This window comes from Elgaria multicarinata, chromosome 21, assembly GCF_023053635.1.
Source record: "Elgaria multicarinata webbii isolate HBS135686 ecotype San Diego chromosome 21, rElgMul1.1.pri, whole genome shotgun sequence".
In the NCBI taxonomy this organism is placed as follows: domain Eukaryota; kingdom Metazoa; phylum Chordata; class Lepidosauria; order Squamata; family Anguidae; genus Elgaria; species Elgaria multicarinata.
Window position 1 is genome coordinate 5,867,170 of NC_086191.1, and position 26,391 is coordinate 5,893,560.

The 26,391-nt window shown below is 47.1% G+C and overlaps 2 protein-coding genes across 2 annotated transcripts in view; both read left to right on the top strand.

Moving 5' to 3' along the window:
• CGN (cingulin) overlaps positions 1-13,415 on the top strand; it is a 78,752-nt gene extending 65,337 nt beyond the window's left edge. Inside the window, exons 18-21 of the mRNA XM_063145576.1 lie at positions 5,762-5,880; positions 6,859-6,967; positions 7,819-7,982; positions 9,017-13,415. Coding sequence (XP_063001646.1) covers positions 5,762-5,880; positions 6,859-6,967; positions 7,819-7,982; positions 9,017-9,158 — 534 coding nt within the window. The 3' untranslated portion in view covers positions 9,159-13,415. The remainder of the gene's footprint in view (positions 1-5,761; positions 5,881-6,858; positions 6,968-7,818; positions 7,983-9,016) is intronic.
• Positions 13,416-25,776: 12,361 nt separating this feature from the next.
• The window catches only part of TUFT1 (tuftelin 1), a 44,229-nt gene continuing 43,614 nt past the window's right edge, over positions 25,777-26,391 (top strand). Inside the window, exon 1 of the mRNA XM_063145802.1 lies at positions 25,777-25,943. Coding sequence (XP_063001872.1) covers positions 25,827-25,943 — 117 coding nt within the window. The 5' untranslated portion in view covers positions 25,777-25,826. The remainder of the gene's footprint in view (positions 25,944-26,391) is intronic.

The window sequence follows — 26,391 nt, forward strand, 5'->3', positions numbered from 1 at the left end:
ATGAAAGTGGTATATAAAAGGCAGGAGTCACACTACTACTTTATAGCCGTATTGAAGTGCATTGACAACTCTTGGGGCCCATTGACGCAGACCATATACCACTTTCATAGTGCTATATTCTGCTTGGTGTGGCTCCCGCCTTTTATATTGCAATATCCTGCTTGGTGTAGATAAGGCCTGTGACAGCTTGGGTCTGAATACAGGAGGGAATCGTTCTGCCTCTGTCTGCATAACCGCCTAGCTTGTCCTTGAGAGCGATAGATCTTCAACCTTCTCACACCCAGCATCAAAAGCCGGTGAAGATGATGCCTTAATAAACTGTGCAGCAAGCATCACCAAATCAAACCTGCCACATTCCCGACATAACTGTCCATCCGTCCATCCGTTCTTTCTTTCTTTCTTTCTCACGTATTTCCAAGAATATATTTTTCTCCAGGATTACTATTGCGGGGAAAGGTCGTAGAATTAGCTTTGGAGCCCAGGATAGCCATTGCCACACCTCTTGGGGTGCTGCTTCGTTTTGTGTTTGGTTTGCAAATTCCTTATTTGAACTCTCTCTCTCTCCGAAACAGAGAGAGTGGGAGAGAGAGAGAGAGAGAGAAAGGGAAAAATAAATCTCCCAACCTCCTTTCACATTTCTAAGCCCAACTTGCGTAGCAAGCCAGAGAAGGAATACTTCTGTTCGGCGTGTCTAATTTGTGTCGGCATCAACTTTTGAGACCCGCCATCTGAGGTTGGGATGGAGGGGGAAAGAGTCAGGGTGGCTTTGCATGGGGGTCTCTGGGCTACCAGGTCCAAAGCCTGAAACGTCCTGGTGAGAAAGAGAGGAAACGGACTGTGTGATTAGGAGCTAGGGGCCTTAACTCAGCTGGGCTGGAATGAGGCAGGCATACAATTTATTTATTTATTTATTTTATTACATTTATATACTGCCCCACAGCCAAAGCTCTCTGGGCAGTTTACAACAATTAAAAATAGTAAACATTAAAAGTATACAAAATTTTTAAAAGCATAAAAACAGTATAAAAACAACAACAGTATCCATTTAAAAACAACAGTTCGGGGTGCATTAAAAACAAACTTAACGTTGTTAAATGCTGTTAAAATGCCTGGGAGAAGAGAAAAGTCTTGACCTGGCGCCGAAAAGGTAACAACGTTGGCGTCATGTGAGCCTCATCGGGGAGATCATTCCACAGTCGGGGGGCCACCAGTGAAAAGGCCCTCTCCCTTGCTGCCATCCTCCGAGCCACACACACTTCCTCTGAGCTTTGAACGGAGCACATTTTATCACATCCATCCATTGCAGTGACATAAGGCTTAAGAACATCAGAAGAGCCCTGCTGGATCAGACCAAGGGTCCATCCAGTCCAGCACTCTGTTCACACAGGGGCCGACCAGCTGTTGACCAGAGACCCACAAACGGGACACGGTGCAGCGGCACCCTCCCACCCATGTTCCCCAGCAACCGGTGTATATAGGCTTACTGCCTCTGATACTGGAACTATCAGCCATGGATAGCCTCCTTCTCCAGGAATTTATCCAACCCCCTTTTGAAGCCATCCAAATCGGTGCCTGTCCCTACATCTTGTGGCAGTGAGTTCCAGAGTTTAACTCTGCGCTGTGTGAAGAAGTCCTTCCTTTGATCTGTCCTGAATCTCCCACCCATCAGCTTCATTGGGACAGCCCCGTTGGGTTCTAGTATTATGGGAGAGGGAGGAAAATGTCTCCCGAGCCACATCCTCCACACCAGGCATCGTTTTGTCCACCTCTATCTGATCTCCCTTCCTCCCGTTTTCCAAGCTGAACCATCCCAGCTGTTGTAACCTTTTGGTTGCAGGAGGTCCTGGGATAAGATGGGGCGACATGAAGCCACACGGCCACACCTGTTGTGGCCGCTCTTCTACCCGGTCCCACGCAGGTACACCTGTGCACGCTAACCGGAGAGTAAACCTCGTTGCAGGAGATTGCATGCAGGGAGGGGCAGAGCTCTTGTTTTGCATGCACAAGGTCCGGAGTTCAATCCCCCTCATCTCCTGGTAGGCCTGGAAAAGCTCCTGCAGAAAACCTTAGAGAGCTGCTGCCAGTCAGTGTGGACAATACTGGGCTTGATGGACCAATGACCCAACTCGGCTTTTTCTGCTCCTCGGCTGGAGAGTGAGTTGGACGGTGGTGATTTGAGTAAGATTGAGCCAGGGTGGGGACTTTGGCCGAAATCCCAAGGTTTCATTTTATTCGTGGTTTGCGTGTCGCATTCGAATTCTGCAGCCAGGAGAACAAGAACCTGAATTCTGCGAACTGCATGCAGATAAAGCGAATTTGCCCTGCTTCATCTTTAGTCTGAATTATTATTATTTTTAAAAAGCTTTGTTATCTTTTTGTGTGTGTGTGCCCAACGTGGAGGTGAAGGAGATTTCAGCAGGTATTGCTCATAGAAGCTGAAGGACTAGAAACTCCTTTTTAACAGAAGCCGAGTTCCTTTTTTGAATTTTTTATGTGATGCTTGTAAAACTTATCCAGCCAAATCTCTGGCTTCTGAGATTTCAGCAGGTATTGCACAAGCAATAAAGGCTAGAAACCTCTTCTTCTTCTTTGTAACAGAAGCTGAGCTTCTCAGCTGAGTTCTGCATTCAGAATGTTCCTATGCAGCGATGGCGCACGCGCAGCTCTGACCCTACGCCTTTGCTTCAGCTGAGCTCCTTCCAGCTGTCTGCTAGCCAATGACATCATCCGCCTGGCTAGCCAGTGAAGTCCTGCTTGAGGGCTTCCCGGAAACACGCGGCTGACCACTGCTGGAAACAGAATACTAGGCTCGGTGGAGCTTTGGTCTGATCCAGCAGGACAAATGCTCGAAATGCCCATGATATTTAAGAGCAGAGCTTCCATGTTCAGAGGCAGCGTACCTCTGAGCGCTAGTTGCTGGAGACGTTCAGAGCTGCTGCCTTCATGCCGTCCTTGTGGACCATCTGGTCGGCCACCGTGTGAGAGGATGCCAGGAAAGACAGGATCCCGCTGAGCTCTTCCTACAAGTTCTGGGAGCGAAATACACAGCCGGTCGGGTTTCGCTCGTACACGTTTTCAGTGACCCCGGCAGACCCCCTTCTGTACCGTTCCCAAAGCCGCTTCTCTTTACCCGTCTTTATTCCGTCTCCACTGCAGGTTGTCCCTGTCCAGGCTTGCACCGGGGGTTACGCAACCGCACGGCTTAAAAAGCAGCACCCGCCCCGAGTCATTTTGAATAAACAAGATCCCCGAGCTGTTCTTGTTCTCGCTGTATATAATTAACGAGGGCGAAACAAACCCCAGCGACACTCGGCTTGGAGTGTCCTGAGAGGCCTCCGCGCGCCGTAGCGGCGCACCACTGGGCTGGCAGGCTCAGCTCGGTCGGCCATCTCATGTCCTGCTTTCTCCCGGGCCAGGTTTTGGAATAAGAATTTGACAAGGGATTGGAACGGAGAGGGCGACGCGTCGAAAACTCTGCTTCTTGGCTTGCTTTTCTTTTTTTGTGCCGTGGATTCGGCACGTTTTTCCATGCCGAGACTCGAACCCGGCAACTTCCACCTGGCAAGTGTGGAAGCTGAGCCCCGGCCCTCTCAGCCGAGCGGTCCTAGCCTGAGGTTCGAACCCAGATTTTCCCCAACCTAGCAACAGTTGTGTTGGACTAAATCTCCTGACGGATCTCAGCTTGCCAAGGTCACGGAAGGTTTCTGGAGCCACCTCTGAAAATTTCTCTACTTCTCCTTTAATTTTCTTTCTTTCTTTCTATGCTCTTTATTGGGCAAGTTAGCGATTAACGTGCTAATTATGCATAAAGTGTCCTAAGTCACAATCGGGCAAAACCTTTTATTAGCCCTTTTATTAGGGGCGGCTTGAAACATCACCGACCGCTGTGCAAGCTTCCAAGTTCGACAGAACCCTTGTTTGTTAATTAAAGCGTTCTGGGGAACTTGAAACCCTCCCTAAAGTCATTTTTTAGTGCATCCTAATCAAAGCATTGTGTAACTGTTGCTTTGGGAGTATTATTCCTTTTATTTTATTAACAGGCCAGCGTTCCCATCTGCCATTTTTGCCACTAGTCATGGAACTTTAGCTTCCCTTAACCCCAAATTCAGGCTACTTTTTTTTAAAATGTCGTAAAAAGTTTTTATTTTGGTAGATCCACCTTGCATCTTTTTAAGATTCTTGTCTTCACCTCTGCAACCGCGAACGCCAAGTCTCTTTCTTCTTTGTTTAGGTAAACAACTTCTGGAATTCTCCGGAATCTAGAGGTGCCACGATTCTTGCCAAGGCAATAAATTTCACATCCCTGACTTGGAAAGTTTCCCCCCCCCCCCATCGGTGCTGCTGTTCAGGAGACGGCGCCCGAAACGTGTTTGAACACAGGCAGCTGTTTACAGCCCTCGTGGGATTGTGCACAGATTTTGTTCCTTCTTTTTTTAAAAAATAGAAATCTCTCTTTTTTTTGGTTCCTCTTGGCCACACTTCAGTGCAAGGGGAAAATAATTAGTGTTATACAACTTGACTAATGAAACTTCCTATTCAGATGTCAGGAGGAGGAAGAAAGGCTTTGGTTCCACCTGGCTCGGGACATTACATAACCTGTGTTGCTTCTCCTCGTTGTCTGACTCGGCTGAAGGCCACGGCAAAAAGCATCCAATACAGCTGTTGGGTCGTGGTGGAGTCTAGCCTCTTCCGCGCCCCCAAGTAGTCTAGCCACTTCCGCGCCCCCGGCCTCCTGTGCAAAGTCACCTGCGCAGGAAACGGCTCCGGAGTGTGATAATTCTAGAGCCAATCCATGCCAGCGGGAGCTGTCCTCGGGGGACGCGTGCGTTTGTGAGGCCGCTCCGCCAACTGCGTAATAGCTCCTGATGACTCGAGACAGCGAGCCAAGCCGCAAGCAGGGGAGGGAGGTGACGCACGTTTTGCATATGACTAAAATAAACAGTTCAGAAGAAAAACACACCTAGGATGCATGTTTAGACGGGGAAAAGTCCTGCACTTCTCAATGTTCTCCAAGCCTGCCGTAGTTGCAGGACTTTTTTCTATCTAAACACGCCTTTATTTTCTTTTTCGGATGAGGCAAGTTGCTGTCAGCATCTTAGAAGAGGCCTGATTGAGTTTTTATCAATCCTTGAATTAAAGAAAATGTCACCTTCTGCCTGATCAATCAACTAAACCTCGCATCAGCACTCAGTGTGGCGTAGTAGCTAAAGTGTTGGACTGGGAGTTGGGAGATCTGGGTTTTAATCCCCACTCGGCCATGGAAACCCACTGGGTGACTCTGGGCCAGTCACAGACTCTCAGCCCAGCCTACCTCACAGGGTTGTTGTTGTGAGGATAACACGGAGAGGGGGAAGAGGATTCTGTACGCCGCCTTGGGTTCCTTGGAGGAAAAAAGGTGGGATATAAATGCAATAAATACATAAAATAAATAAATTGCAAATGCCAGGGCGAATGTGTGAAAGAGTGGGACCGTTTTTTGAGTGGCGTGCAGAGGCCTGCTTCTCAACTCGAATTGCCCGTGTTTGAGACTCTGGAGGAGATGTGAGAGGCACATGTGAGATGTGTGAGCCCCAAGACCGTCTTCTGTATTAGTCCTTGCAAAACCCGCCTGTTTCTTTTTAAATGTACGTCTGTATCCATGAGGGATAGTAGCTTAGCTTTACTTTTTTAAGGGCTGACCCGGCTTCCCAGAAAGGCCTCCCCCTGGGTCGCTGCTTGCTTTTGCTTCCCTTGGTCATGATTTTTACAACCTTCTTTCCAGAACAAAGACCTCAAAAGCCGGCTCACGAGCAGCGAAGGACTCCAGAAGCCCAGCGCCAACGTTTCGCAGCTGGAGTCGCACATCCAAGAGCTTCACGACAAGCTCCAGGCGGAAGAGAGGTAACCCACACACCCCCAACCCTCCCCGGGAGGGGAGATCCAGGGCTGTTTCTTGCACCAGGCTGTCTCTGGCTGGACCAGCTCTGAAACCCGTTATTTTGAGTCCGATCCGTAATCTCAGTGACTTGGGTGCTGCCCTGGTTCACTGCATCCCAAACACGTCTGTGTAGCATTACTTTATCCAGGACCCCGAAATAGCTTTTCAAGGGCTGATCCCAATGCGGGAAGGCGGCTTATTTCTTTATTACATTTTTATACCGCCCAATAGCCGAAGCTCTCTGGGCGGTTCACAAAAGTTAAAACCATCATAAAACAACCAACAGGTTAAAAGCACAATTGCAAACTACAGTATAAAAAGCACAACCAGGATAAAACCACGCAACAAAATTGATATAAGATTAAAATACAGAGTTAGAACAGTCAAATTTAAATTTAAGTTAAAATTTAATGCTCAGTGCAGGAATCCACCTTAAAATATCCCTGGCAAATAACTATCTAGCTGCCTCTTGAATGCCTCTAGTGTGGGAGAGCCCACAACCTCCCTAGGTGACTGGTTCCATACTGCTCTAACAGTCAAGAAGTTTTTCCTGATGTCCAGCTGGAATCTGGCTTCCTGTGACTTGAGCCCATGATTCCATGTCCTGCATCCTGGGATGATCGAGAAGAGATCCTGGCCCTCCTCTATGTGCTCTCATGTCTCCCCTCAGCCTTCTCTTCTCCAGGCTAAACATGCCCAGTTCTTTCAGTCTCTCCTCATAGGGGCTTTGTTTCCAGATCTCAAAGTTTTTTCCCCCCCAATAGCCAAAAGTATTTGAACAGAAATATTTAATTAGGCAGAATTAAAATAAAAATGAAAATCAGTACGGCGCACTTTCAGCCCAATCCTGCGTGTGTCTCTTCAGAAGTAAGGCTATGAAGGGGGACAGGGAAGGACATCCGAACCATTACAGTTCCCCAATTTTCATTTTTATTTCGCAGAGAGAAGAGCGTCCTCGTGTCGTCGAACCGCAAGCTGGAGCGGAAGGTGAAAGAACTAACCATCCAGATCGATGACGAGAGGCAGCACGTCAACGACCAGAAAGACCAGGTGAGTTTGGGGTGGCGATGGTGAAGACGAAACGAAATAAGTAAATAAATGGAAGTGGTAGAAAGGGATGGCTGGAGAAAGACCACTGCTCAAAGGGTAGAGCGCCGGGTTTGCGTAGTTCCCAGGTTCGGTCGCTGGCTTCTCCAGGTCGGGTCGGCCTCCGAAACTGGGGGGAATTGCTGCCAGTCAGAGTGGCTGATACTGGATTCCCCCACTTCTCCTGGTTAGGAGATTAAAACACCACTTTTTCATGTGCACTGTCTTTTAAGAACATCAGATCTTCAGAAAAGCCCTGCTGGATCGGACCAAGGGTCCATCTAGTCCAGCTTTTGACCAGGGACGAACAAAGCAGGACACGGGTGCAACAGCACCCTCCCACCCATGTTCCCCAGCAACTGGCGCACACAGGGTTACTGCCTCGGAGACTGGCGGTAGCACATAACCATCCGGGCTGGTAGCCATGGATAGCTTTCCTCTCTAGGAATTTGTCCAACCCCCTTTTGAAGCCGTCCAAATGGGTGGCCATCACTACTTCTTGTGGCAGCGAGTTCCATCGTTTAACTCTGCGCTGTGTGAAGAAGTGCTTCCTTTGATCTGTCCTGAATCTCCCACCCATCAGCTTCATGGGGTGAGCCCCACTGGGTTCTAGTATTTTGAGAGAGGGCGAAAAACGCCTCTCTATCCACATTCTCCACACCAGGTGTCATTTTGTCTACCTTTTCGATCCCTCCAATACCTGGGGCATCCTAGATGTCCTCCTAGATGTCCTCTTAGATGTCCTCCTAGTGCCCAAACGCAGCAGGCACCAACTCCTCGGCGCTTTCATCCTCTCCCCTTTCCCCTTTGCATAGCTGAGCTTGCGGGTCAAAGCGCTGAAGAGGCAGGTGGACGAGGCGGAAGAGGACATCGAGCGGCTGGAGACGGCACGGAAGAAGGCCCTGCGGGAGCTGGAGGAGCAGCACGAGACCAACGAACAGCTTCAGAGCCGCATCAAGGCCCTGGAGAAGGACCTCTGGTGGGCAGCGGGGCGGGGCGTGGGGGGGGAGGCACCACGCAGACCTTTTACCATGCGTACCTTATTTGTCATCACACATTTTATTCATTTATTTAAAACATTTCTTGGCCACCTTTCAAGGCAAAGCCCTCACAAGGCAGCTTACAATAGAATCATAGAATAGTAGAGTTGGAAGGGGCCTACAAGGCCATCCAGTCCAACCCCCTGCTCAATGCAGGAATCCACCTTAAAGCAACCCTGACAGATGGCTGTCCAGCTGCCTCTTGAAGGCCTCTAGTGTGGGAGAGCCCACCACCTCCCTAGGTCACTGGTTCTATTGTCGTACTGCTCTAACAGGAAGTTTTTCCTGAGGTCCAGCCGGAATCTGGCTTCCTGTAACTTGAGCCCATGATTCCATGTCCTGCACTCTGGAAGGATCGAGAAAAGATCCTGGCCCTCTGTGTGACAAACTTTCAAGTCCTTGAAGAGTGCTCTCATGTCTCCCCTCAGCCTTCTCTTCTCCAAGCTAAACATGCCCAGTTGTTTCAGTCTGTCTTCATAGGGCTTTGTTTCCAGACCCCTGATCATCCTGGTTGCCCTCCTCTGAACACGCTCCTTCTTGAGTTGTGGAGCCCAGAACTGGACACAATACTCAAGATGAGGCCTAAGCAGGGCCAAACCATTATGTTGAACCTCTTTCCGCCCAAGAACCAAATTCAATTCAGAGAAGCTTCGGGAGGGTGGGGGGCATTTCCAAAGGGGGGGGGGGCGAAAGCAAAGTGGGCAGGGTTGAAATACCAAAAATATTTAAAGTGCCTGGTATTGTGGCTTAAAGCTGTTACTGCCACTAACTAACCATTATTTGGAGAGGCATTCCAAACTTTTAGAGTGGGAAAGAAAACGCGGGAAATCGGAGAATATCGCTAGCGACTGACGTTCTGGGAAAAGCGGGTTGGGCCAAAGAAGCGATTTGAGGTTCAGTATCTCCCTCCCCCCCACCCCCCGCCCGAAGATGATGCAAATTTCTCACTTGCAATCTCTTCGGTCCGATCTAGGCGCAAGGCGGCCCGGTCCACGGCTGAGTCCTCCCTGAAGGACGACCACTTGAGCTCGGATGAGGAATTCGACAGCGCCTACGGGCCGTCCTCCATCGCGTCGCTCCTGACGGAAGGGAACCTCCAGGCGAGCTCCTGCTAGTGGTGTCCGGCGGCAGGGCGGAGGCGGGCGTCGCCCTGCGTTTGCCTCCGGGAAGCTCTCAAACGGACACCTTGAAATCCGGCAGAAAGAACTGTTGCGTGCGGAAATTTCCGGCAAGCGACCAGAAGATGAATGACGCCGGGGTTCACCCCGGACCGTTGTGTGCCTGTAGATAAAATAGACGTCTTTATCAGTGGGAGGGAAAGATTTTATTTTTGCTTGCTACGGGGCGGTTGGCGAGAGGGAGAGTGTAAAATAGAGGCAAAATTATATTTAATCTCCCCCACCCATGCACACACACACACACACACATACATATCTTGATCCAGTTCTCAGGGCATTGGTGAATGATTAAGAAATAGAATCCTTTCTGTTTATTTTTTAAAACCAAATTCTGATTTTTCTTGTGTGTGTACATAGGGCCTGCGTATGTACGTGTGTCGATCTGCATGTGTACTGAAATTGATGTGCAATAATGTGACGGAGGAATCAAGGGGGGGGAAATGGGCGAATGTGTTTTGGGAGGGCAAGTGGAGCCCTCCCTAGGCGGTACATGCATGTCATGTGTGTCTAGGTGGCCTTAACAGACCTATTGATCATTGCATCCTTGTCTGTGCTGATGGATCGTTAATTCATAGCGTAGAAGAGCCTGTATGTCACTTTCCTGCCTGTCAACGTTCTTTTGGTGACTCGGCTCGTATTTCTCTCCAAGACTCTCTAAACTGCTTCCTGCTTCTCTTGTACGAATGTCTTCCCTTTGCCAGGTTTCCCGATCGCCTCCCCGGAGATTCTGTTCGTCCCTAGTGAACGCGTTTCCTAACCATCTTCCCTAGAGCAAAGATTTATTTTTTATTTTATTTTTTGGTACGAAGGGTTGTTGGGAGTTCTGTTCAGGAGGCTCCCTCGCCCTCTGTTCTGACGACTCGCTCGTGCCTCGAAGCGAATCTCCTTCCGTCGCTTCCCGCCTCCTGACTTTTGCACACAAGTTAAACAAGCAAGCCGACCATCTCTCTTTCGGTGGGAAGACCGTCGGGTTTTCGTCCAACTCATGCTTGAAAGCGGCTTGTCCCAGGACTGGCATGTTCTACCTTGTATATTCTTCATCTCGGCCTTCCCAAACGGCTAGCTGCCACTGAATCCATCCCGTTTCTCAGATACCTGCTGAGCAACAATGGTGTTTCCACAAAAAATGGCGATCGACGTTTCCTTTGTTGGAAGGGTTCTGTCAGATTTAGACCGTATAGCAGGCTGTCGCCAACCTGGTCCTCTCCAGATAACGTTGGACTTCAGCTCTTGTCAGTCCCGTCCATTGGCCATGCTGACTAAGGCTAATGGGAGTTGTAGTTGAAAACATCTGGAAGGCGCCAGATTGGGGGAGGCCGCCGTTCAGACCAGCGAGAATTAGCGCTGTGTTGCCAAAATAACCTTGTTGTCAGCAGTGACTAAGTCAACATCTGGAAGAATGCGCACCTTCTCAGCTGCTGACGGCACCACAGAATCTGCTATGTCCATGGTGGGATTTTCCTCTCCACGGCCGATTCCTAAAGCAACAGCACAGCGATGCTCAGGGGGAGGTCGTCGCAGCATTATTGCGCACAGGCGGTCCTGAGAGGCTTTCTTCACATCCTTTGCATGCCTGCTATTCTTCCAAAGCCAGCCAGGTGCTACAGGTAAGCAGCACCTATTGGACTTCGAACACATGGCCTCCCAAGCGCTCCTATGCCAGGGGATCGCTTCCTGCCTTAGCAGCTTATCACGGGAGTTCTCCCATCTGCCTGGAAACCTATCACAGAGGGAATCGGTGCGTGTAGCTAAGACGACCCACAGAACCTGGGAGGGCGAGGATCCCAAAAGCTGCATCGGAGCCATTTCACAGCCCTCATCCCTCGCGGCTTCAGTAAAGCTCTCTCCGCGGAGTGGCTGTCAAATAAACCAAGGTTGTGTAGCCATATCGCGGGGCCCAACGTTCAGTTTGGGAGAGGCCTCTGGCCGAAGGCGTTCCTCAACCTCGCGTGTATGAACCTCGCCATGTTTCCAGAAGCGTGCGCGTTTCTTGTCTGCTTTTCCAATCGCTCCCCTATATCGCATCTTCAGCTGAAGCTACGTAAATGTAACATGAACATCCCCCCAAGGACACCTCCTGGCTGACCTCACGTTACATGGACTTCTTGATCAATCCCTGTTTCGCACAAGTCAGGGCATCGTCCAAAACTACCGTGCAACTCAACAGCTGCGTTATCGACTCTTCATAAGGGCTTGCTTCCCCCCATTTTCCTAAAGAGGACCCACTTCAGGTATCCCTGTTTCACCTTTCCAGGCCTTGCACCAAGTGCCTTATTGCTGACGTCTCCTAAGAGCTCTGCTAACATACTTCTCTGATCAGGCGGTGGGCTACGTGGACCGTGTTCAAAATCGCACCGTCGTCGATACAACACACATCTACACGTTGGCGCTTGCGCATCAAGAGAAGAACGCCGGCTTGCCACGGACTCAAAAGTCCGGCGTTGCACGATCGGTCTCATGACAGCAATAAACTGGATTTTTAAGGAAAGAAATGTCTGCTAGTTTCTGGTTGGAGAGCCGTTTTTCACCTCAACGGAAGCCGTCTTGAAGGCTGTGCGGTCAACCACCGAAGTCATTTGGAGGCTGTTGGAGATGCTGCCTGGTTGAACCCTTTTGGGGAGCTGGGAACACTTCCTACAGGAAATGCTATGAGATGAAGTCCCACTCACCCTCTCGGCCTGTTTTGAATCGGACAGTTCGGCTGGGTAGTTTTTGAGTATGGGACAATCCTTCTAAGAAGAGCTGCAGGCCACTTAGGAGGGTGGCTTTGGATGAGAGTTAGGGGTGTGAAAGCCATCTCCTGCACTAAGCCTGATGATCTCCAGGTCTTAAATCCAGGCCAATAACGAAGCGGCCTGGAGGCCCTGCCCAGAACGGCATGTTTTCCTTCCGGCGATGGCAGGGACAGTGTTTCCAAGATGGCGCTGGGCTTCCTAGAAAAGGTGGTTTTGGGTGGTGCTGTCTTATCTAAGCTTTTGTTGGCGGTAGCTTGGAGGCGATTTCCTGTTTCCACCACTGCTGAAGGAAGTACCGGGCTCTTGTTTTTCTTTGTTTTGACTTCAAGGGCGGCAGTAAAGAAAGTGGCCACTGGACAATTACACTTCCTGTCTGAGCGTGACACATTTTTAGGCTGCAGGTTCGCCTCAAAATGCTTCAGGCCTTTCGCCCACCCCAACCGACCCAAGCGTGACTTTGAGTTTGGCAGTTGTCATGCCTTGGGAATCCGATGGAAAGAATCGACCCACAAAATCCAACACCCCACGGAATCTACCATCGGTGCTCTTGGCGAAACCAGGAAGTTGAGAGACTTCCTGGTGGGTCACCGTACGTGGCTGTGTGCTTCAGACGTTGGGTTCCACTCGATTCTCTGGAACGTAGCAGATGGAACAAAGCGTGCCGGGAAAGCACTGGTTGAAAACCAAGCTATATTTCTAAACTTGGCCATGATGCCATAGATTTTTAACCGAGCATATCGTTGAGATGGAAGATACTCCTGTGGGCCAATTAGTTCTCTGATCCAACTATGGGCATTTGATCGGATTCCATTTGTGTCCCTTGAGGGGGCTGGTTTATCGAAAAATGATTCAAACAAGTATTGAACTGGATCATCTGAAGCGGTCCAGAGGCCACGGGCCACCATGTTCAGATTTAAAGATGGCAAAAATATAGTGGCCACAAAGCCCGTTTGTGGATTCCTGCTTCAGGACAACCAAACTGTACACAGCCGATGGTTGCAATAACCAATCAATACCACTGCATTGTACTGTAGAATTCTGGGTACTCAATCCCAGGGCAAGATGGAGTCCATCCTTCAAAAACAGATGTTTTGAAAATAAGCCGAGTTTCTACGTGGGATACCTGCCTGCCCCATTCAGTTTACTGGGGACAAAACTTGCGGTGGGATTTTTACACTGAGACCTTTGAAGCTGTACTTCATTTTATTTTTTACAGCAATGCAATAATTTAGAAGTGTATATCGGGGAAGGAGGCAAACCGATCAATGTGGAATGTTTAATCACGATTGTGCAAATATCCCAACACGATGGATTTGTACAATTTTAAATGGCTGCTATATATGAACTAGATTGGTTTTTATTATTTGTAACTTTTGATTTCCCTCCAGATTTATTTTCCTTTTATTAAATAAAGTTTTAAAAAGAAACCTTGAACATTGATTTTTAAAATAAAAGTCCTGTATTCATTGGGCCGTCTTGACTATATTTTCTCTTTCTCCTCCTATCTCCAGAAACCTTGGAGTTACTGTGTGTTGCAAAGTTCTTGAATGCGTGTATCTTTCTTTACTTAAAGCATGCATAGTCTGTACTATCAGTTTTACTGATTTCATATAATCCCAGGGCCCAGTCAAAAGGAAGATTATATAGCAACCTTATTGAATCTAAGCAGGTCTGGACCATCTCCGCGTGTCTGTAGATATTATCATGATTTCACACACGATACATCCATCCAATTCAGAGATTTAAGCTGCAAATTTACAGGGGATTAAATCCTGTTGAACACATGCTGCGTGAACCCTGCTACAACATCACGCCGTTAACTTTCCTGTTTTTCGGACAGTTTTTCAGTCCAAGCTGGAGTCTTTGTCAAGAGGGAACTACTGAATGTATTCCGGAACGTTCTCAATGCCAAAAGTCGTTTTTGCTCCCACGGGACGGTTAGCAGGCTTAGCCAAGCGTTTTCAAGGCCATTGAAATCCTTTATTTTATCATAAGCCAACGAAAAGGTGTTAGCAGGGAAAGTAGGCAGAAGATAATAAGGCTTTTGTGTTGCTTAATCCACGAGCAAGGTGAAATTTATTTATTTATTTATTTGGCTATAGAACTAGCCTGGGCCTGGGAGTTCACCACGCCCTGAAATGGACTCCTACTCTCACAACCGCAAACCCGGGATGTCGGTCACCCTGCAGATAAGCTTTTCTCACTTATCTAGGCTGGCCGTGCAGGAGTCAGCCAAAGAAAAAAGAACGACGTCACCCCGAAATAGGGCAAAGGAGGGTGGCGATTTTCATTGAATTTGCACAGATGCAAATTTAGAAATACTTACAATTTAAAGAGAAATGCAATCCATCAACGCGCCATAGTGTGGAAGACTGTGACCAGATATCCTGTGTGCCTGTCTGATAGGTCTGCTGTTTAGGTGCCAAGTGTTGATCAGCATTTGCTTTTACGGTTCTTTCTCTTTCAACCGGAATTGGACAAACAGAGGACTGTCCAATGTAAAAAATAAAAAAACAGGATGCATGGCCACTTGAATAAGTTTTCGGATGTTAAATCAGGGAATTATCAGAGAAGCATTTTATTGCATGCTCGTTGCTGGGCACTGATGGATTTCCGCGGGCCCTTCTCACAACAATGTCTGCATCCCGCATCTTCCAGCCTTTTTCCCGCGACAAAAAAACACACCAGTCCAACTTTATTTTTTAAAGAAGGAACTTGCCGCTAACTCCTGCTGTGTGCAGGAGAAGCAGCGCGATCAAAACGGCCCACTGAATGGGCCGTGTGTACGTTGTTTACTTCCTCTTTTGAAAGAAGTAGTAATGGGGGACAAATGCGTGGTCGGAGGAGCGACGGGAAGGAAATGCGATTTCCCACCCCTGTGTGGTAGTGCTCTCAGTCAATGACTATCTATGGGCCACGATAGCTAAAGTGATGTGTCACTTACAGAAGCAGTTTACATGGGAATTCCAGATCCTTGCAGGGCAAACAGTAGGAGAATGCTGTTGTCCCGAGGCATGCTGTTTGGGGATGATAGGAGTTGAAGTACAAAACACCTGGAAGGCACCAGATTGGAGGAAGTTTTTTTTTTAGCTGTTTCTTTATTTTAAATTGCATATGACAAACGCTGTTTTAAAAGAGGCGTTCCCACTTACGTCCCATACAGAAAGGAAAGTCTCTTCTAAGATGGCGTTTGCTATTTTCGGCTTTTTGTGTGTGTGATATGTACGCACAAGCTCACACATTATACGTCACGTTTTGTTTCAGATAACGTTTTTAATTAGAGCATGGAAGTAGGTTGCAACGTGGTTTCCATCTGGGCCCAGCTGTGTAACGCCAGTAAGATCTGTGGGTACAAATTGAGAAAATGGTGCAATTAAAAGTTCCTTGATGCAGTTGCATGTCATATGCGCTGCAGTCTCTTCTGCTTCTTCAGAGCCCTGAGCTGGGGCTACCTGTGTCCTTTTTGTAAGGCTCTCTTGCCTTAAATCCCTAACGCCAGACAGAAATCCAACCGGTGAGGTTCTTCCTGGTAGAGAAATGCCACAAAGCTTTACCTGATGAGTTCCTGCCTGCAGCTGCTATGCGCGGGACCCCCAAACGCCTTGAGTTAAAATTGGAGTCACTGTTTTACACTTACTAGGGTTATTGACCGAATTAAAGAAGTCTTGTTGATAATAGAATCGATCTGCGTATGACGAAAATGATAGTCGATGGGAGTTGTAGAACTTTTCTGCTGAAATATATCCGTACCTTTGAGTGGTTTTATTGCTGATTCTTACGTTTTTGGGCTCCTGTTCGATTTTGATTTGTTGTGCTCTCTGTGGAAAAGCAGTATAGAAATATTTTTTAAAATAGCATAATAAATAATAATGGGAAGTTAGAGAACCTTCCCAACTGTTATTATTTATTATGGATGCGCCAGAGTCTCTCATTTTTTCCTGTCCTTTTTTTACCTCAGAAATCTTACCAAGTAACAGCATTTCCCCGGGTCTCTCTTGTTTTCTGCCGGTTTGGGTATTTTTATTTCAGAAATCTTACCAATATTTTAGCTCCGGCCTGCCTTTTTCTCCAAGAGGCATCTTGGAGAAAAATGGCTCCTCTTGGCCTGTCGTCCCCTGACCTAACAACTTCTTCCCCCTCATGACTGTGGAAAGACCTTTAACGGCACCCTGAGGTGTATAATACAAAACTTTAGCAAAGTTGGTGAAATTAAAGTTAACCATTGGAAATGGGGCATCTTTTAATATATCAAAACGAGAAGTCTGCCACTCAATGAATTGAGAGTATTTCTTCTACTCCCCCTTGACTAAAATGTCTGTAAATTTTAAGAGATTCATCACCTAACATTTTTAGCCCTAACTCTGTCCCAAAGTGGGACAGGGCTGTAAATTAAATTGAAAAGTATATGTCATTTTAGCCCAAGAATTTAGACTGTAGTCCAAGAATTTATTTATATTTGTTTATTAAATTTATATACCGCCCCGTAGCTGAAGCTCTCTGGGCGGTTTACAAAAGTTAAAAACAGCGAACATTAAAAAGTATACAAAATTTAAAACCGTCAAAAATATAAAAGCAACAGTATTAAACAGTATCCATTTTAGCACAAGCCGTGACTGGAACGCCACGAATCCGGAACAAGTACTCATGCAGAGACCCTGCTATGAGGTTTGCTTCCAAGAAAATGGGTTTTTCTCCTAGCAGCACAGAGAAAACCGCTTAGCATGAGAGCTGCCATGCCTAAAAATTCCCAGTTGCCTCCTTGATGTTTGTTTATTTATTTATTTGCAATATTTATATACGTACCGCTCCCCATTCAAAAATTCAGAGCGGTGTACAAGATAAAATAAAAACAGAATAAAACACTTTAAAGTAGATTGTAAAGGAAGCAAAATGTACAGTGAACTGTGGTGAGTCATTAAGGAAAGGCTTCCTGGAATAATGCCGTTTTCAGGAGGCGCCGAAAGGAGTACAAAGTTGGTGCCTGGCCGACCTCCAGAGGCAGGGAGTTCCATAGGAGAGGGGCCACCACACTGCAGGCCGAACCGAATTCAGTAAAAGAGAATTTTCTCCAATCTGTATGGTTTCCTTCCCCATGTCCAAGCCACCTCCAGCTTTGCAATGGCTAAGAGGCAAGGTGTAGAAACGTCCCACAAATCATATTTTCCTTGAGATCTGACTGCAAGCACGTCCCATTCCCTTTTTACAAGCTTAACCCCCTTATCGCTAGCGGGTTTTGCTCCGCCTGAGAGGAAGTTCCTTTTAGGTCTTAAAGTATGATCGTTGCGAAGCTGGATTTTATGCGGAGAATGTGGTAGCGAGGACAATAAAAGACAGCTGCATTCGTGAAGGATTTAAAAGTTTTAATCTGAAAAACCCACACATTTACAATGAATTACTTAGTTATTAGTTCATCCTCATGGTCAATGTGCAGTCACCACACTGGGAATTATGCATGCAAGGGCCAGTCATGGAAATATCTATAGTCCGTAATGAGTGCAAAGTGCTCGTCTTCTCAGTTAACAGTTTGCTAGGGTGACCCTATGGAAAGGAGGACTGGGTTCTTGTATCTTTAACAGTTGCATAGAAAAGGGAATTTCAGCAGGTGTCATTTGTATGCATGCAGCACCTGGTGAAATGCCCTCTTCATCACAACAGCGAAAGCTGCAGGAGCCCTGCCCTCTTTTGTATGTGGTCACTCTAGTATAGCTCCTGCAGCTTTCACAGTTGTGATGAAGAGGGGATTTCACCAGGTGCTGCATGCACGCAAAGGACACCTGCTGAAATTCCCTTTTCTTTACAACTGCCTCCTAAAGTTTTAAATTGGATTTTATGGTTTTATGTGTAATCTGCCTATAGAGCCTAGGCTGTTGGGCGGTATAAATATGTAAAAATTAATAATATTTTATCTATTTATTTATTTATTTATTTATTTATTACATTTCTATACCGCCCAATAGCCGGAGCTCTCTGGGCGGTTCACAAAAATTAAAAACATTCGAAGTATAAAACCATAATATAAAATACAATATAAAAGCTCAACCAGATAAAAACAGCAGCAATGCAAAATTACAAATTTAAAACACTGTTAAAATTTATTTATAGACTGTTAATAATAACAATAACAACAATAATAATATAAATAAATAATCCCGCACCTAGCTGAGGGGTGGTACACATAATTTTCCTCAATCTTTTCTTTGTCTCGTGGAGATGGGAATGTTTAGATGGGGTTTCTTGTTTAAGGTGTGGGGGAGAGAGAAAAATATTTTTTTATGGCGAGTGTATATTTGGAAAAAAAAGTGATCTATTTTTATTTGGGGGGGGCGGTATGGTAGAATTTTCTCCCTGTGCTTTGACCCATCTTTGTTTCTTTTCATCTGGAAATGCCTCAGGGAAAGCTTGTTGACAAATATGAAAATTAACCTCCCAACAGAGGGAAATCTTATAACTTTGAGGTCAGCCAGGCCTTTTTAGTGGTGGCGCTGCAGGTACGGAACACCTCTTGACACGACAACTCCTGAGTGTTTGTGCAAACCACGTCACAGTCCCAGGATAGATTTGTGAGTCTTTGACCTGGTCTTGCGCAACTGAACAAACCAAGGTTTCATAGAATCATAGAATAGCAGAGTTGGAAGGGGCCTACAAGGCCATCGAGTCCAACCCCCTGCTCAATGCAGGAATCCACCCAAAAGCATCCCTGACAGATGGTTGTCCAGCTGCGTTTCGGAGCATGTAGGAGCGAGCAACCTTCCCCGTTCCTGGGTTGTTCTCCACGATATCCAAACCCAGATCTCTGGATTGTTGAGGGAGAAACAATACAGAGTGGTAACTCATCTGTCGGGGATGCTTTAGGGTGGATTCCTGCATTGAGCGGGGGGGGGGGGGTTGGACTCGATGGCCTTGTAGGCCCTTCCAACTCTGCTATTCTATGATTCTATGAACAGGGAGATATCAAGGCGAACAACCCAGGAACAAGGCATTCCTGGATTGTTTATTAAAGCAGAAAAGGACAAGTGATTGGGAGCCAACATAGTCGCTTGCTTCCATGGACTCACAAATGGTTGTTTTACAACTACGGGTTGTTTAATTGTGCAAAATGGGACCTTCTCTCCTGGGCAAAAGAAATCGTGGATTAGAGTGGTCAAATCTAGCCTCACTCAGTGCAAGGAGTTATGAGATAACGTGACTGGTGTAACTATTCGATATTTTCTTCGCTCCGATGCTTTGAATGTGCATTCTGCCAAGAGGTGATTGAGGAATGGCTTTCTTGGGGTGTGTGTTTTGCAGCTTGAGTTCCAATGCACACACCCCTAGAAATAAGGCCCACTGAAAACAGTAACATTTACTTCAGAGTAAACATGCCTAGGACTGTCCTGCACACCTGTTCCTTTCTGAGCTATTCTTTTACTAGAAAAGCGACAAATGAATATTTCCAAATGCAATAATCGGTACTGGATATTGCATTACCTGTTGCGTTTCTGCCTGACTGTATAGCATGAAAATGAATAGGTGTTGTGGTTTTTTAAAAAGTTGCTTCCTTATTAGGTGTTATTTCTACAGTATTTCCTTTCCAAGTCAATGACGTGGGATCAAATCCACCTTGCTCCAGGTTGCACCTGACTGCTGATGTCATCACATTACTGGTTGCTAGGATACAGCCAGAATCCGAGAAACCAGGGATCTGTGTTTATTAATAGAATCCCGGGATGGAATTTGACAGTCAGGTGACTGGTAGATCCAGTTTGGGGCTGCTCTGTCTGGTTGCTGCAACATACTAGATTGTCCAGACATACAATCCAGCCAGAACATCCCTTGGAAGCACATTGACAGCATTTTTTAAAAAACTACAAAAGCCTTCAGCTGCTCTTCCTACTATTTTTAAGATTTAATTTTTATTTGTTTGTTTATTGCATTTCTAAACCGCCCAAGAGCCGAAGCTCTCTGGCTGGTTCACAAAAATTAAAACCATCAAATACAATTCAAAGTATAAAACAAACCACAATATTTTTTTAAAAAAAAACACAATAGAAAAGCACAATTAGGATAAAACCGAGCGGCAGTGCAGAGATTTATAGAGATTTAAAACAGCAAAGTTAAAAGACTGAGATGATAAACTGTTAAAATACTGGGGAAATAAAAAGGTCTTCACCTGGCGTCAAATAGGGCATCACGTAGGTGGCAGGCAAACCTCTCTAGGGAGCTCATTCCACAGCCGGGGTGCCACAGCAGAGAAGGCTCTGCTCCTGGTAACCTCAGTTCATTTGGCAGCGGCTCTTGGAGAAGGTGGAAGATTATTTTATGGTACGGGCAGGTGGGAGGAGGCGTTCCTTCAAATAACCTGGCCCCAAACCGTTTAGAGCTTTGAATGTTAAATACCATCACTTTGAATCGGCCCTGGATCTGGACTGGCAACCAGAGAAACTGGAAAAGGACTGGCGTGATGTGGTTCTCATTGGCCAGTCCCTGTTAATAATCGTGCTCCCCTGTTTTGTTTTTAAGTCTCATCCTGACAGGGTGCGAGGGCTTGTAACTGGGTATCAACTCACCTTTTACACTTCTTTATATTCCCTGGTTTTAAGGCAATATATACTTTAGTGCAGGTTATCTTGTTTTACACGACTGCAACATTTTTGCATGAAAATTGCTAGTATAATCATAATGATTAGCATTTATATAGCCTTCTAAAAATATTCAGAACTCCTACACATGAGCTCAGTATTTGTTACGCCAACCCTATGAAGTCGGCTGGAATTGTTCTCCCCATACTACAGATGGGAAGGTCGAGGCTGAGAGGCGACTGGCCGACGCATGAATTTGCGGCCGGGGCGAGGTCTGAACTGAGGACATCTCTGTTCGCAGCTTGCATTTTTTTTCACAGGTCTTTCTCGACAGTCGGGCTTTGGTCTGAAACCCAGAAACTGCTTTTGAAGAATTGAATCGGTGTGAGTGCAGCGGTTAGGATTGGAAAGACTCCTTTTCAAGTCTTTGCGCAGCTATGAAGATCTCTGGGTGACCTTTTGCCAGCCAGTACCTCTCAACATAACCAACCCTTCAGTATTGTTGTGATGATAAAATGGGAGGAGGAAGCATGTACACTACCTAGAGCTCTTATAGGAAAGCTGGGATAGAAATGTCATAAATAATAACCGAATGTCATAATGCAGTGTGCTTCTGAGAATTTAAGAACCATTTCCTTTATTTCCCCCCTCTTTAAATAGCAGAAACTCTGTGCCTTTAAGGGTTGCATTCCCGGCAGGTATCCAACAGGTGAAGCTTTGTGTTTCGGTAGATCAGAGCGGGATACCCTCAAGGGCTTCTTCAGTTCTTCTCCCGGTCTCCGCCACTGACTCACTGTATGCCCTTGGTCACGGCACCTCTGTCGCCTCCATTTCCCTTGTGTTTAAAACAAAAAAAGGGGGGGATGAGTCATTCCTTTCCGGATTCCTTCCCACAGGGTTTGTTGTGAGCTTTTGGATATGTGTCAAATGCTTAACATGGCACAGTTGGTTTATTTATTTATTTATTTATTTATTTATTTATTTATTTCACTTATATACCGCTCCCATAGCCAGGGCTCTCTGGGCGGTTTACAAAAATTCTAAAATTGAGATAAAAACGAGTATACAAAATTTAAAATTTTAAAACACAGAACATACACACATGAAGCATTAAAAACATTTTTAAAAAACTAAACATGTGGGTGATTAAGATGTGCCGCCATATGCCTGGGCAAAGAGGAAAGTCTTAACCTGGCGCCGGAAAGATAGCAGCGTTGGTGCCAGGCGAGCCTCGTCAGGGAGATCATTCCATAGTCTGGGGGCCACCACCGAAAAGGCCCTGTCCCTTGTTGCTTCTCTCAGAGTAGGAACCCGGAGGTGTACCTTAGATGTTGAACATAGTGACAACATTGATCTTGGTTGCTTTTTATCCCTCCGGGCTACAACAGACACATAAGATGGTGTGTGGAATCCTATTGTTCTCCTGTGACGTTTACAGCCGACATCACATCTCCAAAGGATGGAGGCTGTAGTCCAGCACATCTGGAAGGAGCCAGGTTCAGGACAGCTGTTTTATGGCGACCTGCTGGGTGTGCCTCCTGGTTCTTTCCTGTCTGTCTTGTTTGATCAATAATTGTCTGTCAAAGGTGGGGCATTGGAAATGCTGGACTTCCATCTTCAGTAGCAGTGCTATGAAGATGCCATGTAATCTGATACCCGCCTTGTTATGGCATGTATCTGGAGATTCCCTACTTGGGTTGCCAACTGACCTAGTGGTGGTTATAACCTGTTCTTGTGCCTTTCGCAGAAGCGTTCTGTGCAGGATTCAGGAGTTGGAAAAAACCCTGTTAAAGCCAGGAGAGAAATATCAATTGCTAATGTTGACACATCCAGCTGCTGTTTAAAGGCATAGCTGCAGCGTTTAGTTAGAAAGCTGGCAACCTTTCCCCCCTATCAGTCTTTCCTTCCTAAAACGAGGTATGTGGGGCGGAGTTGCCTGCATACCTTTCTAAATGAAAGCTTTCTTCTCCGGAAAAGGGGTCTTTCATGTTCCCTGTCCCGAATGTACCGCCCATCAATTAAATTGGATGACCCCGAAGTTGTAGTATTATGCAAGAGGGGAAAGAAGAGAGTGCCTTTGAGCATGTTCAAAGTGCCTCACAGCTGAATAACATCTGTGGCCGTCTGGGGGACACCGGAGGGCTGAATTTGGCTTGCAGGCCTGAGATTCAACACCTCTGTACTAGAAACATAGAAAGGAAGAGGGGCTGTTTCCTTCATGCATGCCTTTTTTGTGAGCTTCCGATTAGGGCGTCTGGTTGGCCACTGTGGGAAACAAAGATGCTAGTCCACATGGACCTTTTGTCTGCTCCAGCAGGGCTCTTCTAAGATTCTCATGTACCTGTTTCAAAATGTTGAGCACCTCAGCTCAAAGGAAGCATGATCCAAATTCTGAGCTGTATCAAAGGAACACAGGATCCTGCCTTCTGTTGAGTCAGACCCTGGGTCTCTCCGGCCTAGACTATCCACCTCCTGATAACCTGTTAACAACCACCGTTGGTCTAATGTTTAATGTATCCCGGATGAGTCACACAACTCAGCCCACTGCAGGAGAAGGTGCGTGGCTGACATTGATGCATTGGGGCTGTAATTCTACACCCTAAGAGTGACATCAACTCTGAATGTTGGAAGGGGTGGGGAATAGCACCCTATTGGGTCAAGAGCAACTCTAGGCTGGTTACGCGTGATTTTCAGCGTGGGATGGCACCCCAAACAGCCCGGCTTTAGAAGATCTCCCCTTGTTTGTGCAGCGGATCAGCTGCTGCTTTCGAAAGGTGGGGGCGGTGTGCTTCCAATTACATTCTTTCTGTCCTTTGCTGCCCAGAGATGCTTCGAAGCTCTCTGCGCTCCCCAGATAGGCTCACCCAGCTAGGAGGAAGCTGATGGAAGGAAAAGAGGTGGGGGGGAGGAAGGACCTCTGAAATCAGCTAGGAAAACATTCCCTAGTTATCAGCCGCTGGCGAAACTGGCATGTCATGGGTTGGTCCCATTCTGTTTGCCCAGCTGGTCAGGGCAAAGTTCACATTCCACCGTACGCCTTTACACCTGCAAACTGTCTGTGCAGTTCTGTGCTAAGATCTTTAAGGTAAAAGAGGCTGATGTTTTTGATGTTTGAGAAGCAACATGCTTGCTGTCAATGGCTCCGTTCAGAAGACCCCTTAAACCATGGCTTTAACCACGGTGATTAAGCCAGAAAAGCCAGGCTGTGTTCAGAAGACACCTTAAACCACGGCTTTAAACCACAGCTAGTCAGGCAAAAAGGCTTATTCACCGTGGTGAAAGCCGTGGTTTAAGGTGTCTTCTGAATAGAGCCGTTGAAGACCATGTAGGAACTGCACAGAAATATTCTGCCTTTACAATCCTTCCCCCCACGCCTATTTTACTTATGGAATTTCATGCCTTTCCCTAGCCCCCTCTGGATGTTTTGAGTTACAACTTCCATTATCCCTGACCATCAGCCACGCTGTCTGGGGATGATAGGAGATGGGATGTGACTGCAAAAAAGAAAAAGAAAAAAAGCAAATGCTATTTTGGGCTGCATTAATAGAAGTATAGCTTCCAAATCATGTGAGCTACTGGTTCCCATCTGTTCGGCACTGGTTAGGCCTCATCTAGAGTATTGCGTCCAGTTCTGGGCGCCACACTTCAAGAAGGATGCAGACAAGCTGGAGTGTGTTCAGAGGAGGGCAACCAGGATGATCAGGGGTCTGGAAACAAAGCCCTCTGAGGAGAGACTGAAAGAACTGGGTATGTTTAGCCTGGAGAAGAGAAGACTGAGGGGAGACATGAGAGCACTCTTCAAGTCCTTGAAGGGTTGTCACACAGAGGAGGGCCAGGATCTCTTCTCTGTCATCCTAGAGTGCAGGACACAGAATAATGGGCTCAAGTGACAGGAATCCAGATTTCGGCTGGACATCAGGAAAAGCTTCCTGTCTGTTAGAGCGGTATGACAATGAAACCCATGAACTAGGGAGGTTGTGAGCTCTCCCACACTAAAGATGCAGCTGGACAGCCATCTGTCAGTAATGCTTTAAGGTGGATTCCTGCATTGAGCAGGGGGTTGGGCTCGATGGCCTTCTAGGCCCCTTTTAACTCTGCTATTCTATGATTCTATGAAATGGATTGTGGAACAATCTCCCCGATGAGGCCTGCCTGGCGCTGACATTGTCATGTTTTCGGCGCCAGGTCAAGACTTTTCTCTTCCCCCAGGTATTTAACAATATGTAATGACCGTGGGTCTGTTTTTAGGCTCATAATTTTTAAAGTGGTTATAGTGGTTTTAAATGTATGCGTATATTGTCTGTTTTTGTGGTTTTTAATTTTTGTATATATTTTTTAAGTGTCTTAATATTAGGGCTGTGGACGGACACCCCCCCCCCCCGATCTGCTCCGCACCCGATCCGCAAGTTCCGGATCGGTCCCTATCCGCCCCGCGTTGATCCACCTATGGGCTTCTCCGCTCCGCTACGGAGCTCCAGCTCCGAATCGGAGCTCCGCAGCGGCGCCAGGTAAGCCCCCACTCTCCTCCCCCCTTACCTGTGTCCGTCGCATTCCGGCAGTGGCTTCACCTGAGGCCGAGGCTCAAAGCAGAAGGTCAGGCTGCGGTTGTGGCTTGGTCTTCCGGTTTGAGCCTCGGCCTCAGTTGAAGCCACCGCCGGAACGCAACAGAGGCAGGTAAGCCCTCCTCCCTTTGCCCCCTTACCTGGTTCTGCTGCCATCACTGCACGGACTGCAGCAGCGCCAGGTAAGCCCCCACTTATCTTTTTTCCGGCGCTCCGGATCGAGGCGAAGGATCCGCTTGGTCTCGATCCTCTTCGCCTCAATCCGCAGCCCCCTCGACCAGCTTTGTCTCCGCCTTTGCCGGAGGCGAATCAGGCCGCCTCGCTATTGCTTCTACGCTCTGATGCGAAGCGGAGCACATGTAAACCACCCAGAGAGCTTCAGCTGTGGGGCGGTATACAAATGCAATAAATAAATTAAATAAATCAATAAAACATCTGGAGGGCACCAGGTTGGAGAAAGTTTCCCGAAAGCCTATCTAGGATGAAATCTGACTGTGAAAGACTTTTTGCTGCCGTGCATAATAAGCAGACGTGGCCGAGGCCTTCCCTCTTCACCGCTGGGCCTGGTGAGCTTACGTCCTGGGAATGTAGCAATTAGAGCATCCTCAAGCGAAGAGGAGGACTTCGCCACGGGGGAAGCGGCACACCTGTTTGCCGAGGCGGAGAGGTGGCGGCACGACCGGCTTCTCAGCTCAGAAGGGCGAGGAGGAGAAGGTGTTGTCAACAGATGCCTCTTCCAGGAGAGAAAACATGTCTTTCTGGAGCCGTCCACGGAGGTTTTCCATGCCTGTTGGAATGGCTGGGAGTTTGCCACAACCTTACTTCAAGGGTACAGAGGAGGAGGAGAAGAGGTTCTTTTACTCCCAGGTAAGTCTCAAAGCAAGCACCCAGTGGATAAATAGTTGTTATCAGTCTCCCTGCAAGGATCAGCAGCTGGCAGATTTTGGGCCAATTCAACCCACCCTCTCTTAAATGCTAAACCCAGGGGCAGAAGAAAGAGGGATGAAGTAAATCGGTGAGGGTGATGAGGCTTTGCAAAACTTCTCAGGGAGGTGTTGTTGAAGGATAAGGGCTTCCAGCAAACCTGCTTCGCTACTTCTGCATTTGGGTTAAGCTCCGAGGAAGGATTTTAATGGATGGAGATGGTTTAGGGAAGAATGTCCACTGGGTAAAACCCATTCTCTTCTGGCAGCAAAGGGATTGGCTCTCGGGTTGCTGCGGGTGAAGCCACCCTTGATAAACGACGTTTGTTCAATGGAACTCCCATGGGCAAAAGCAGTCTATCTCTGAATTCCAGAGACAGCTATCTGCCTCC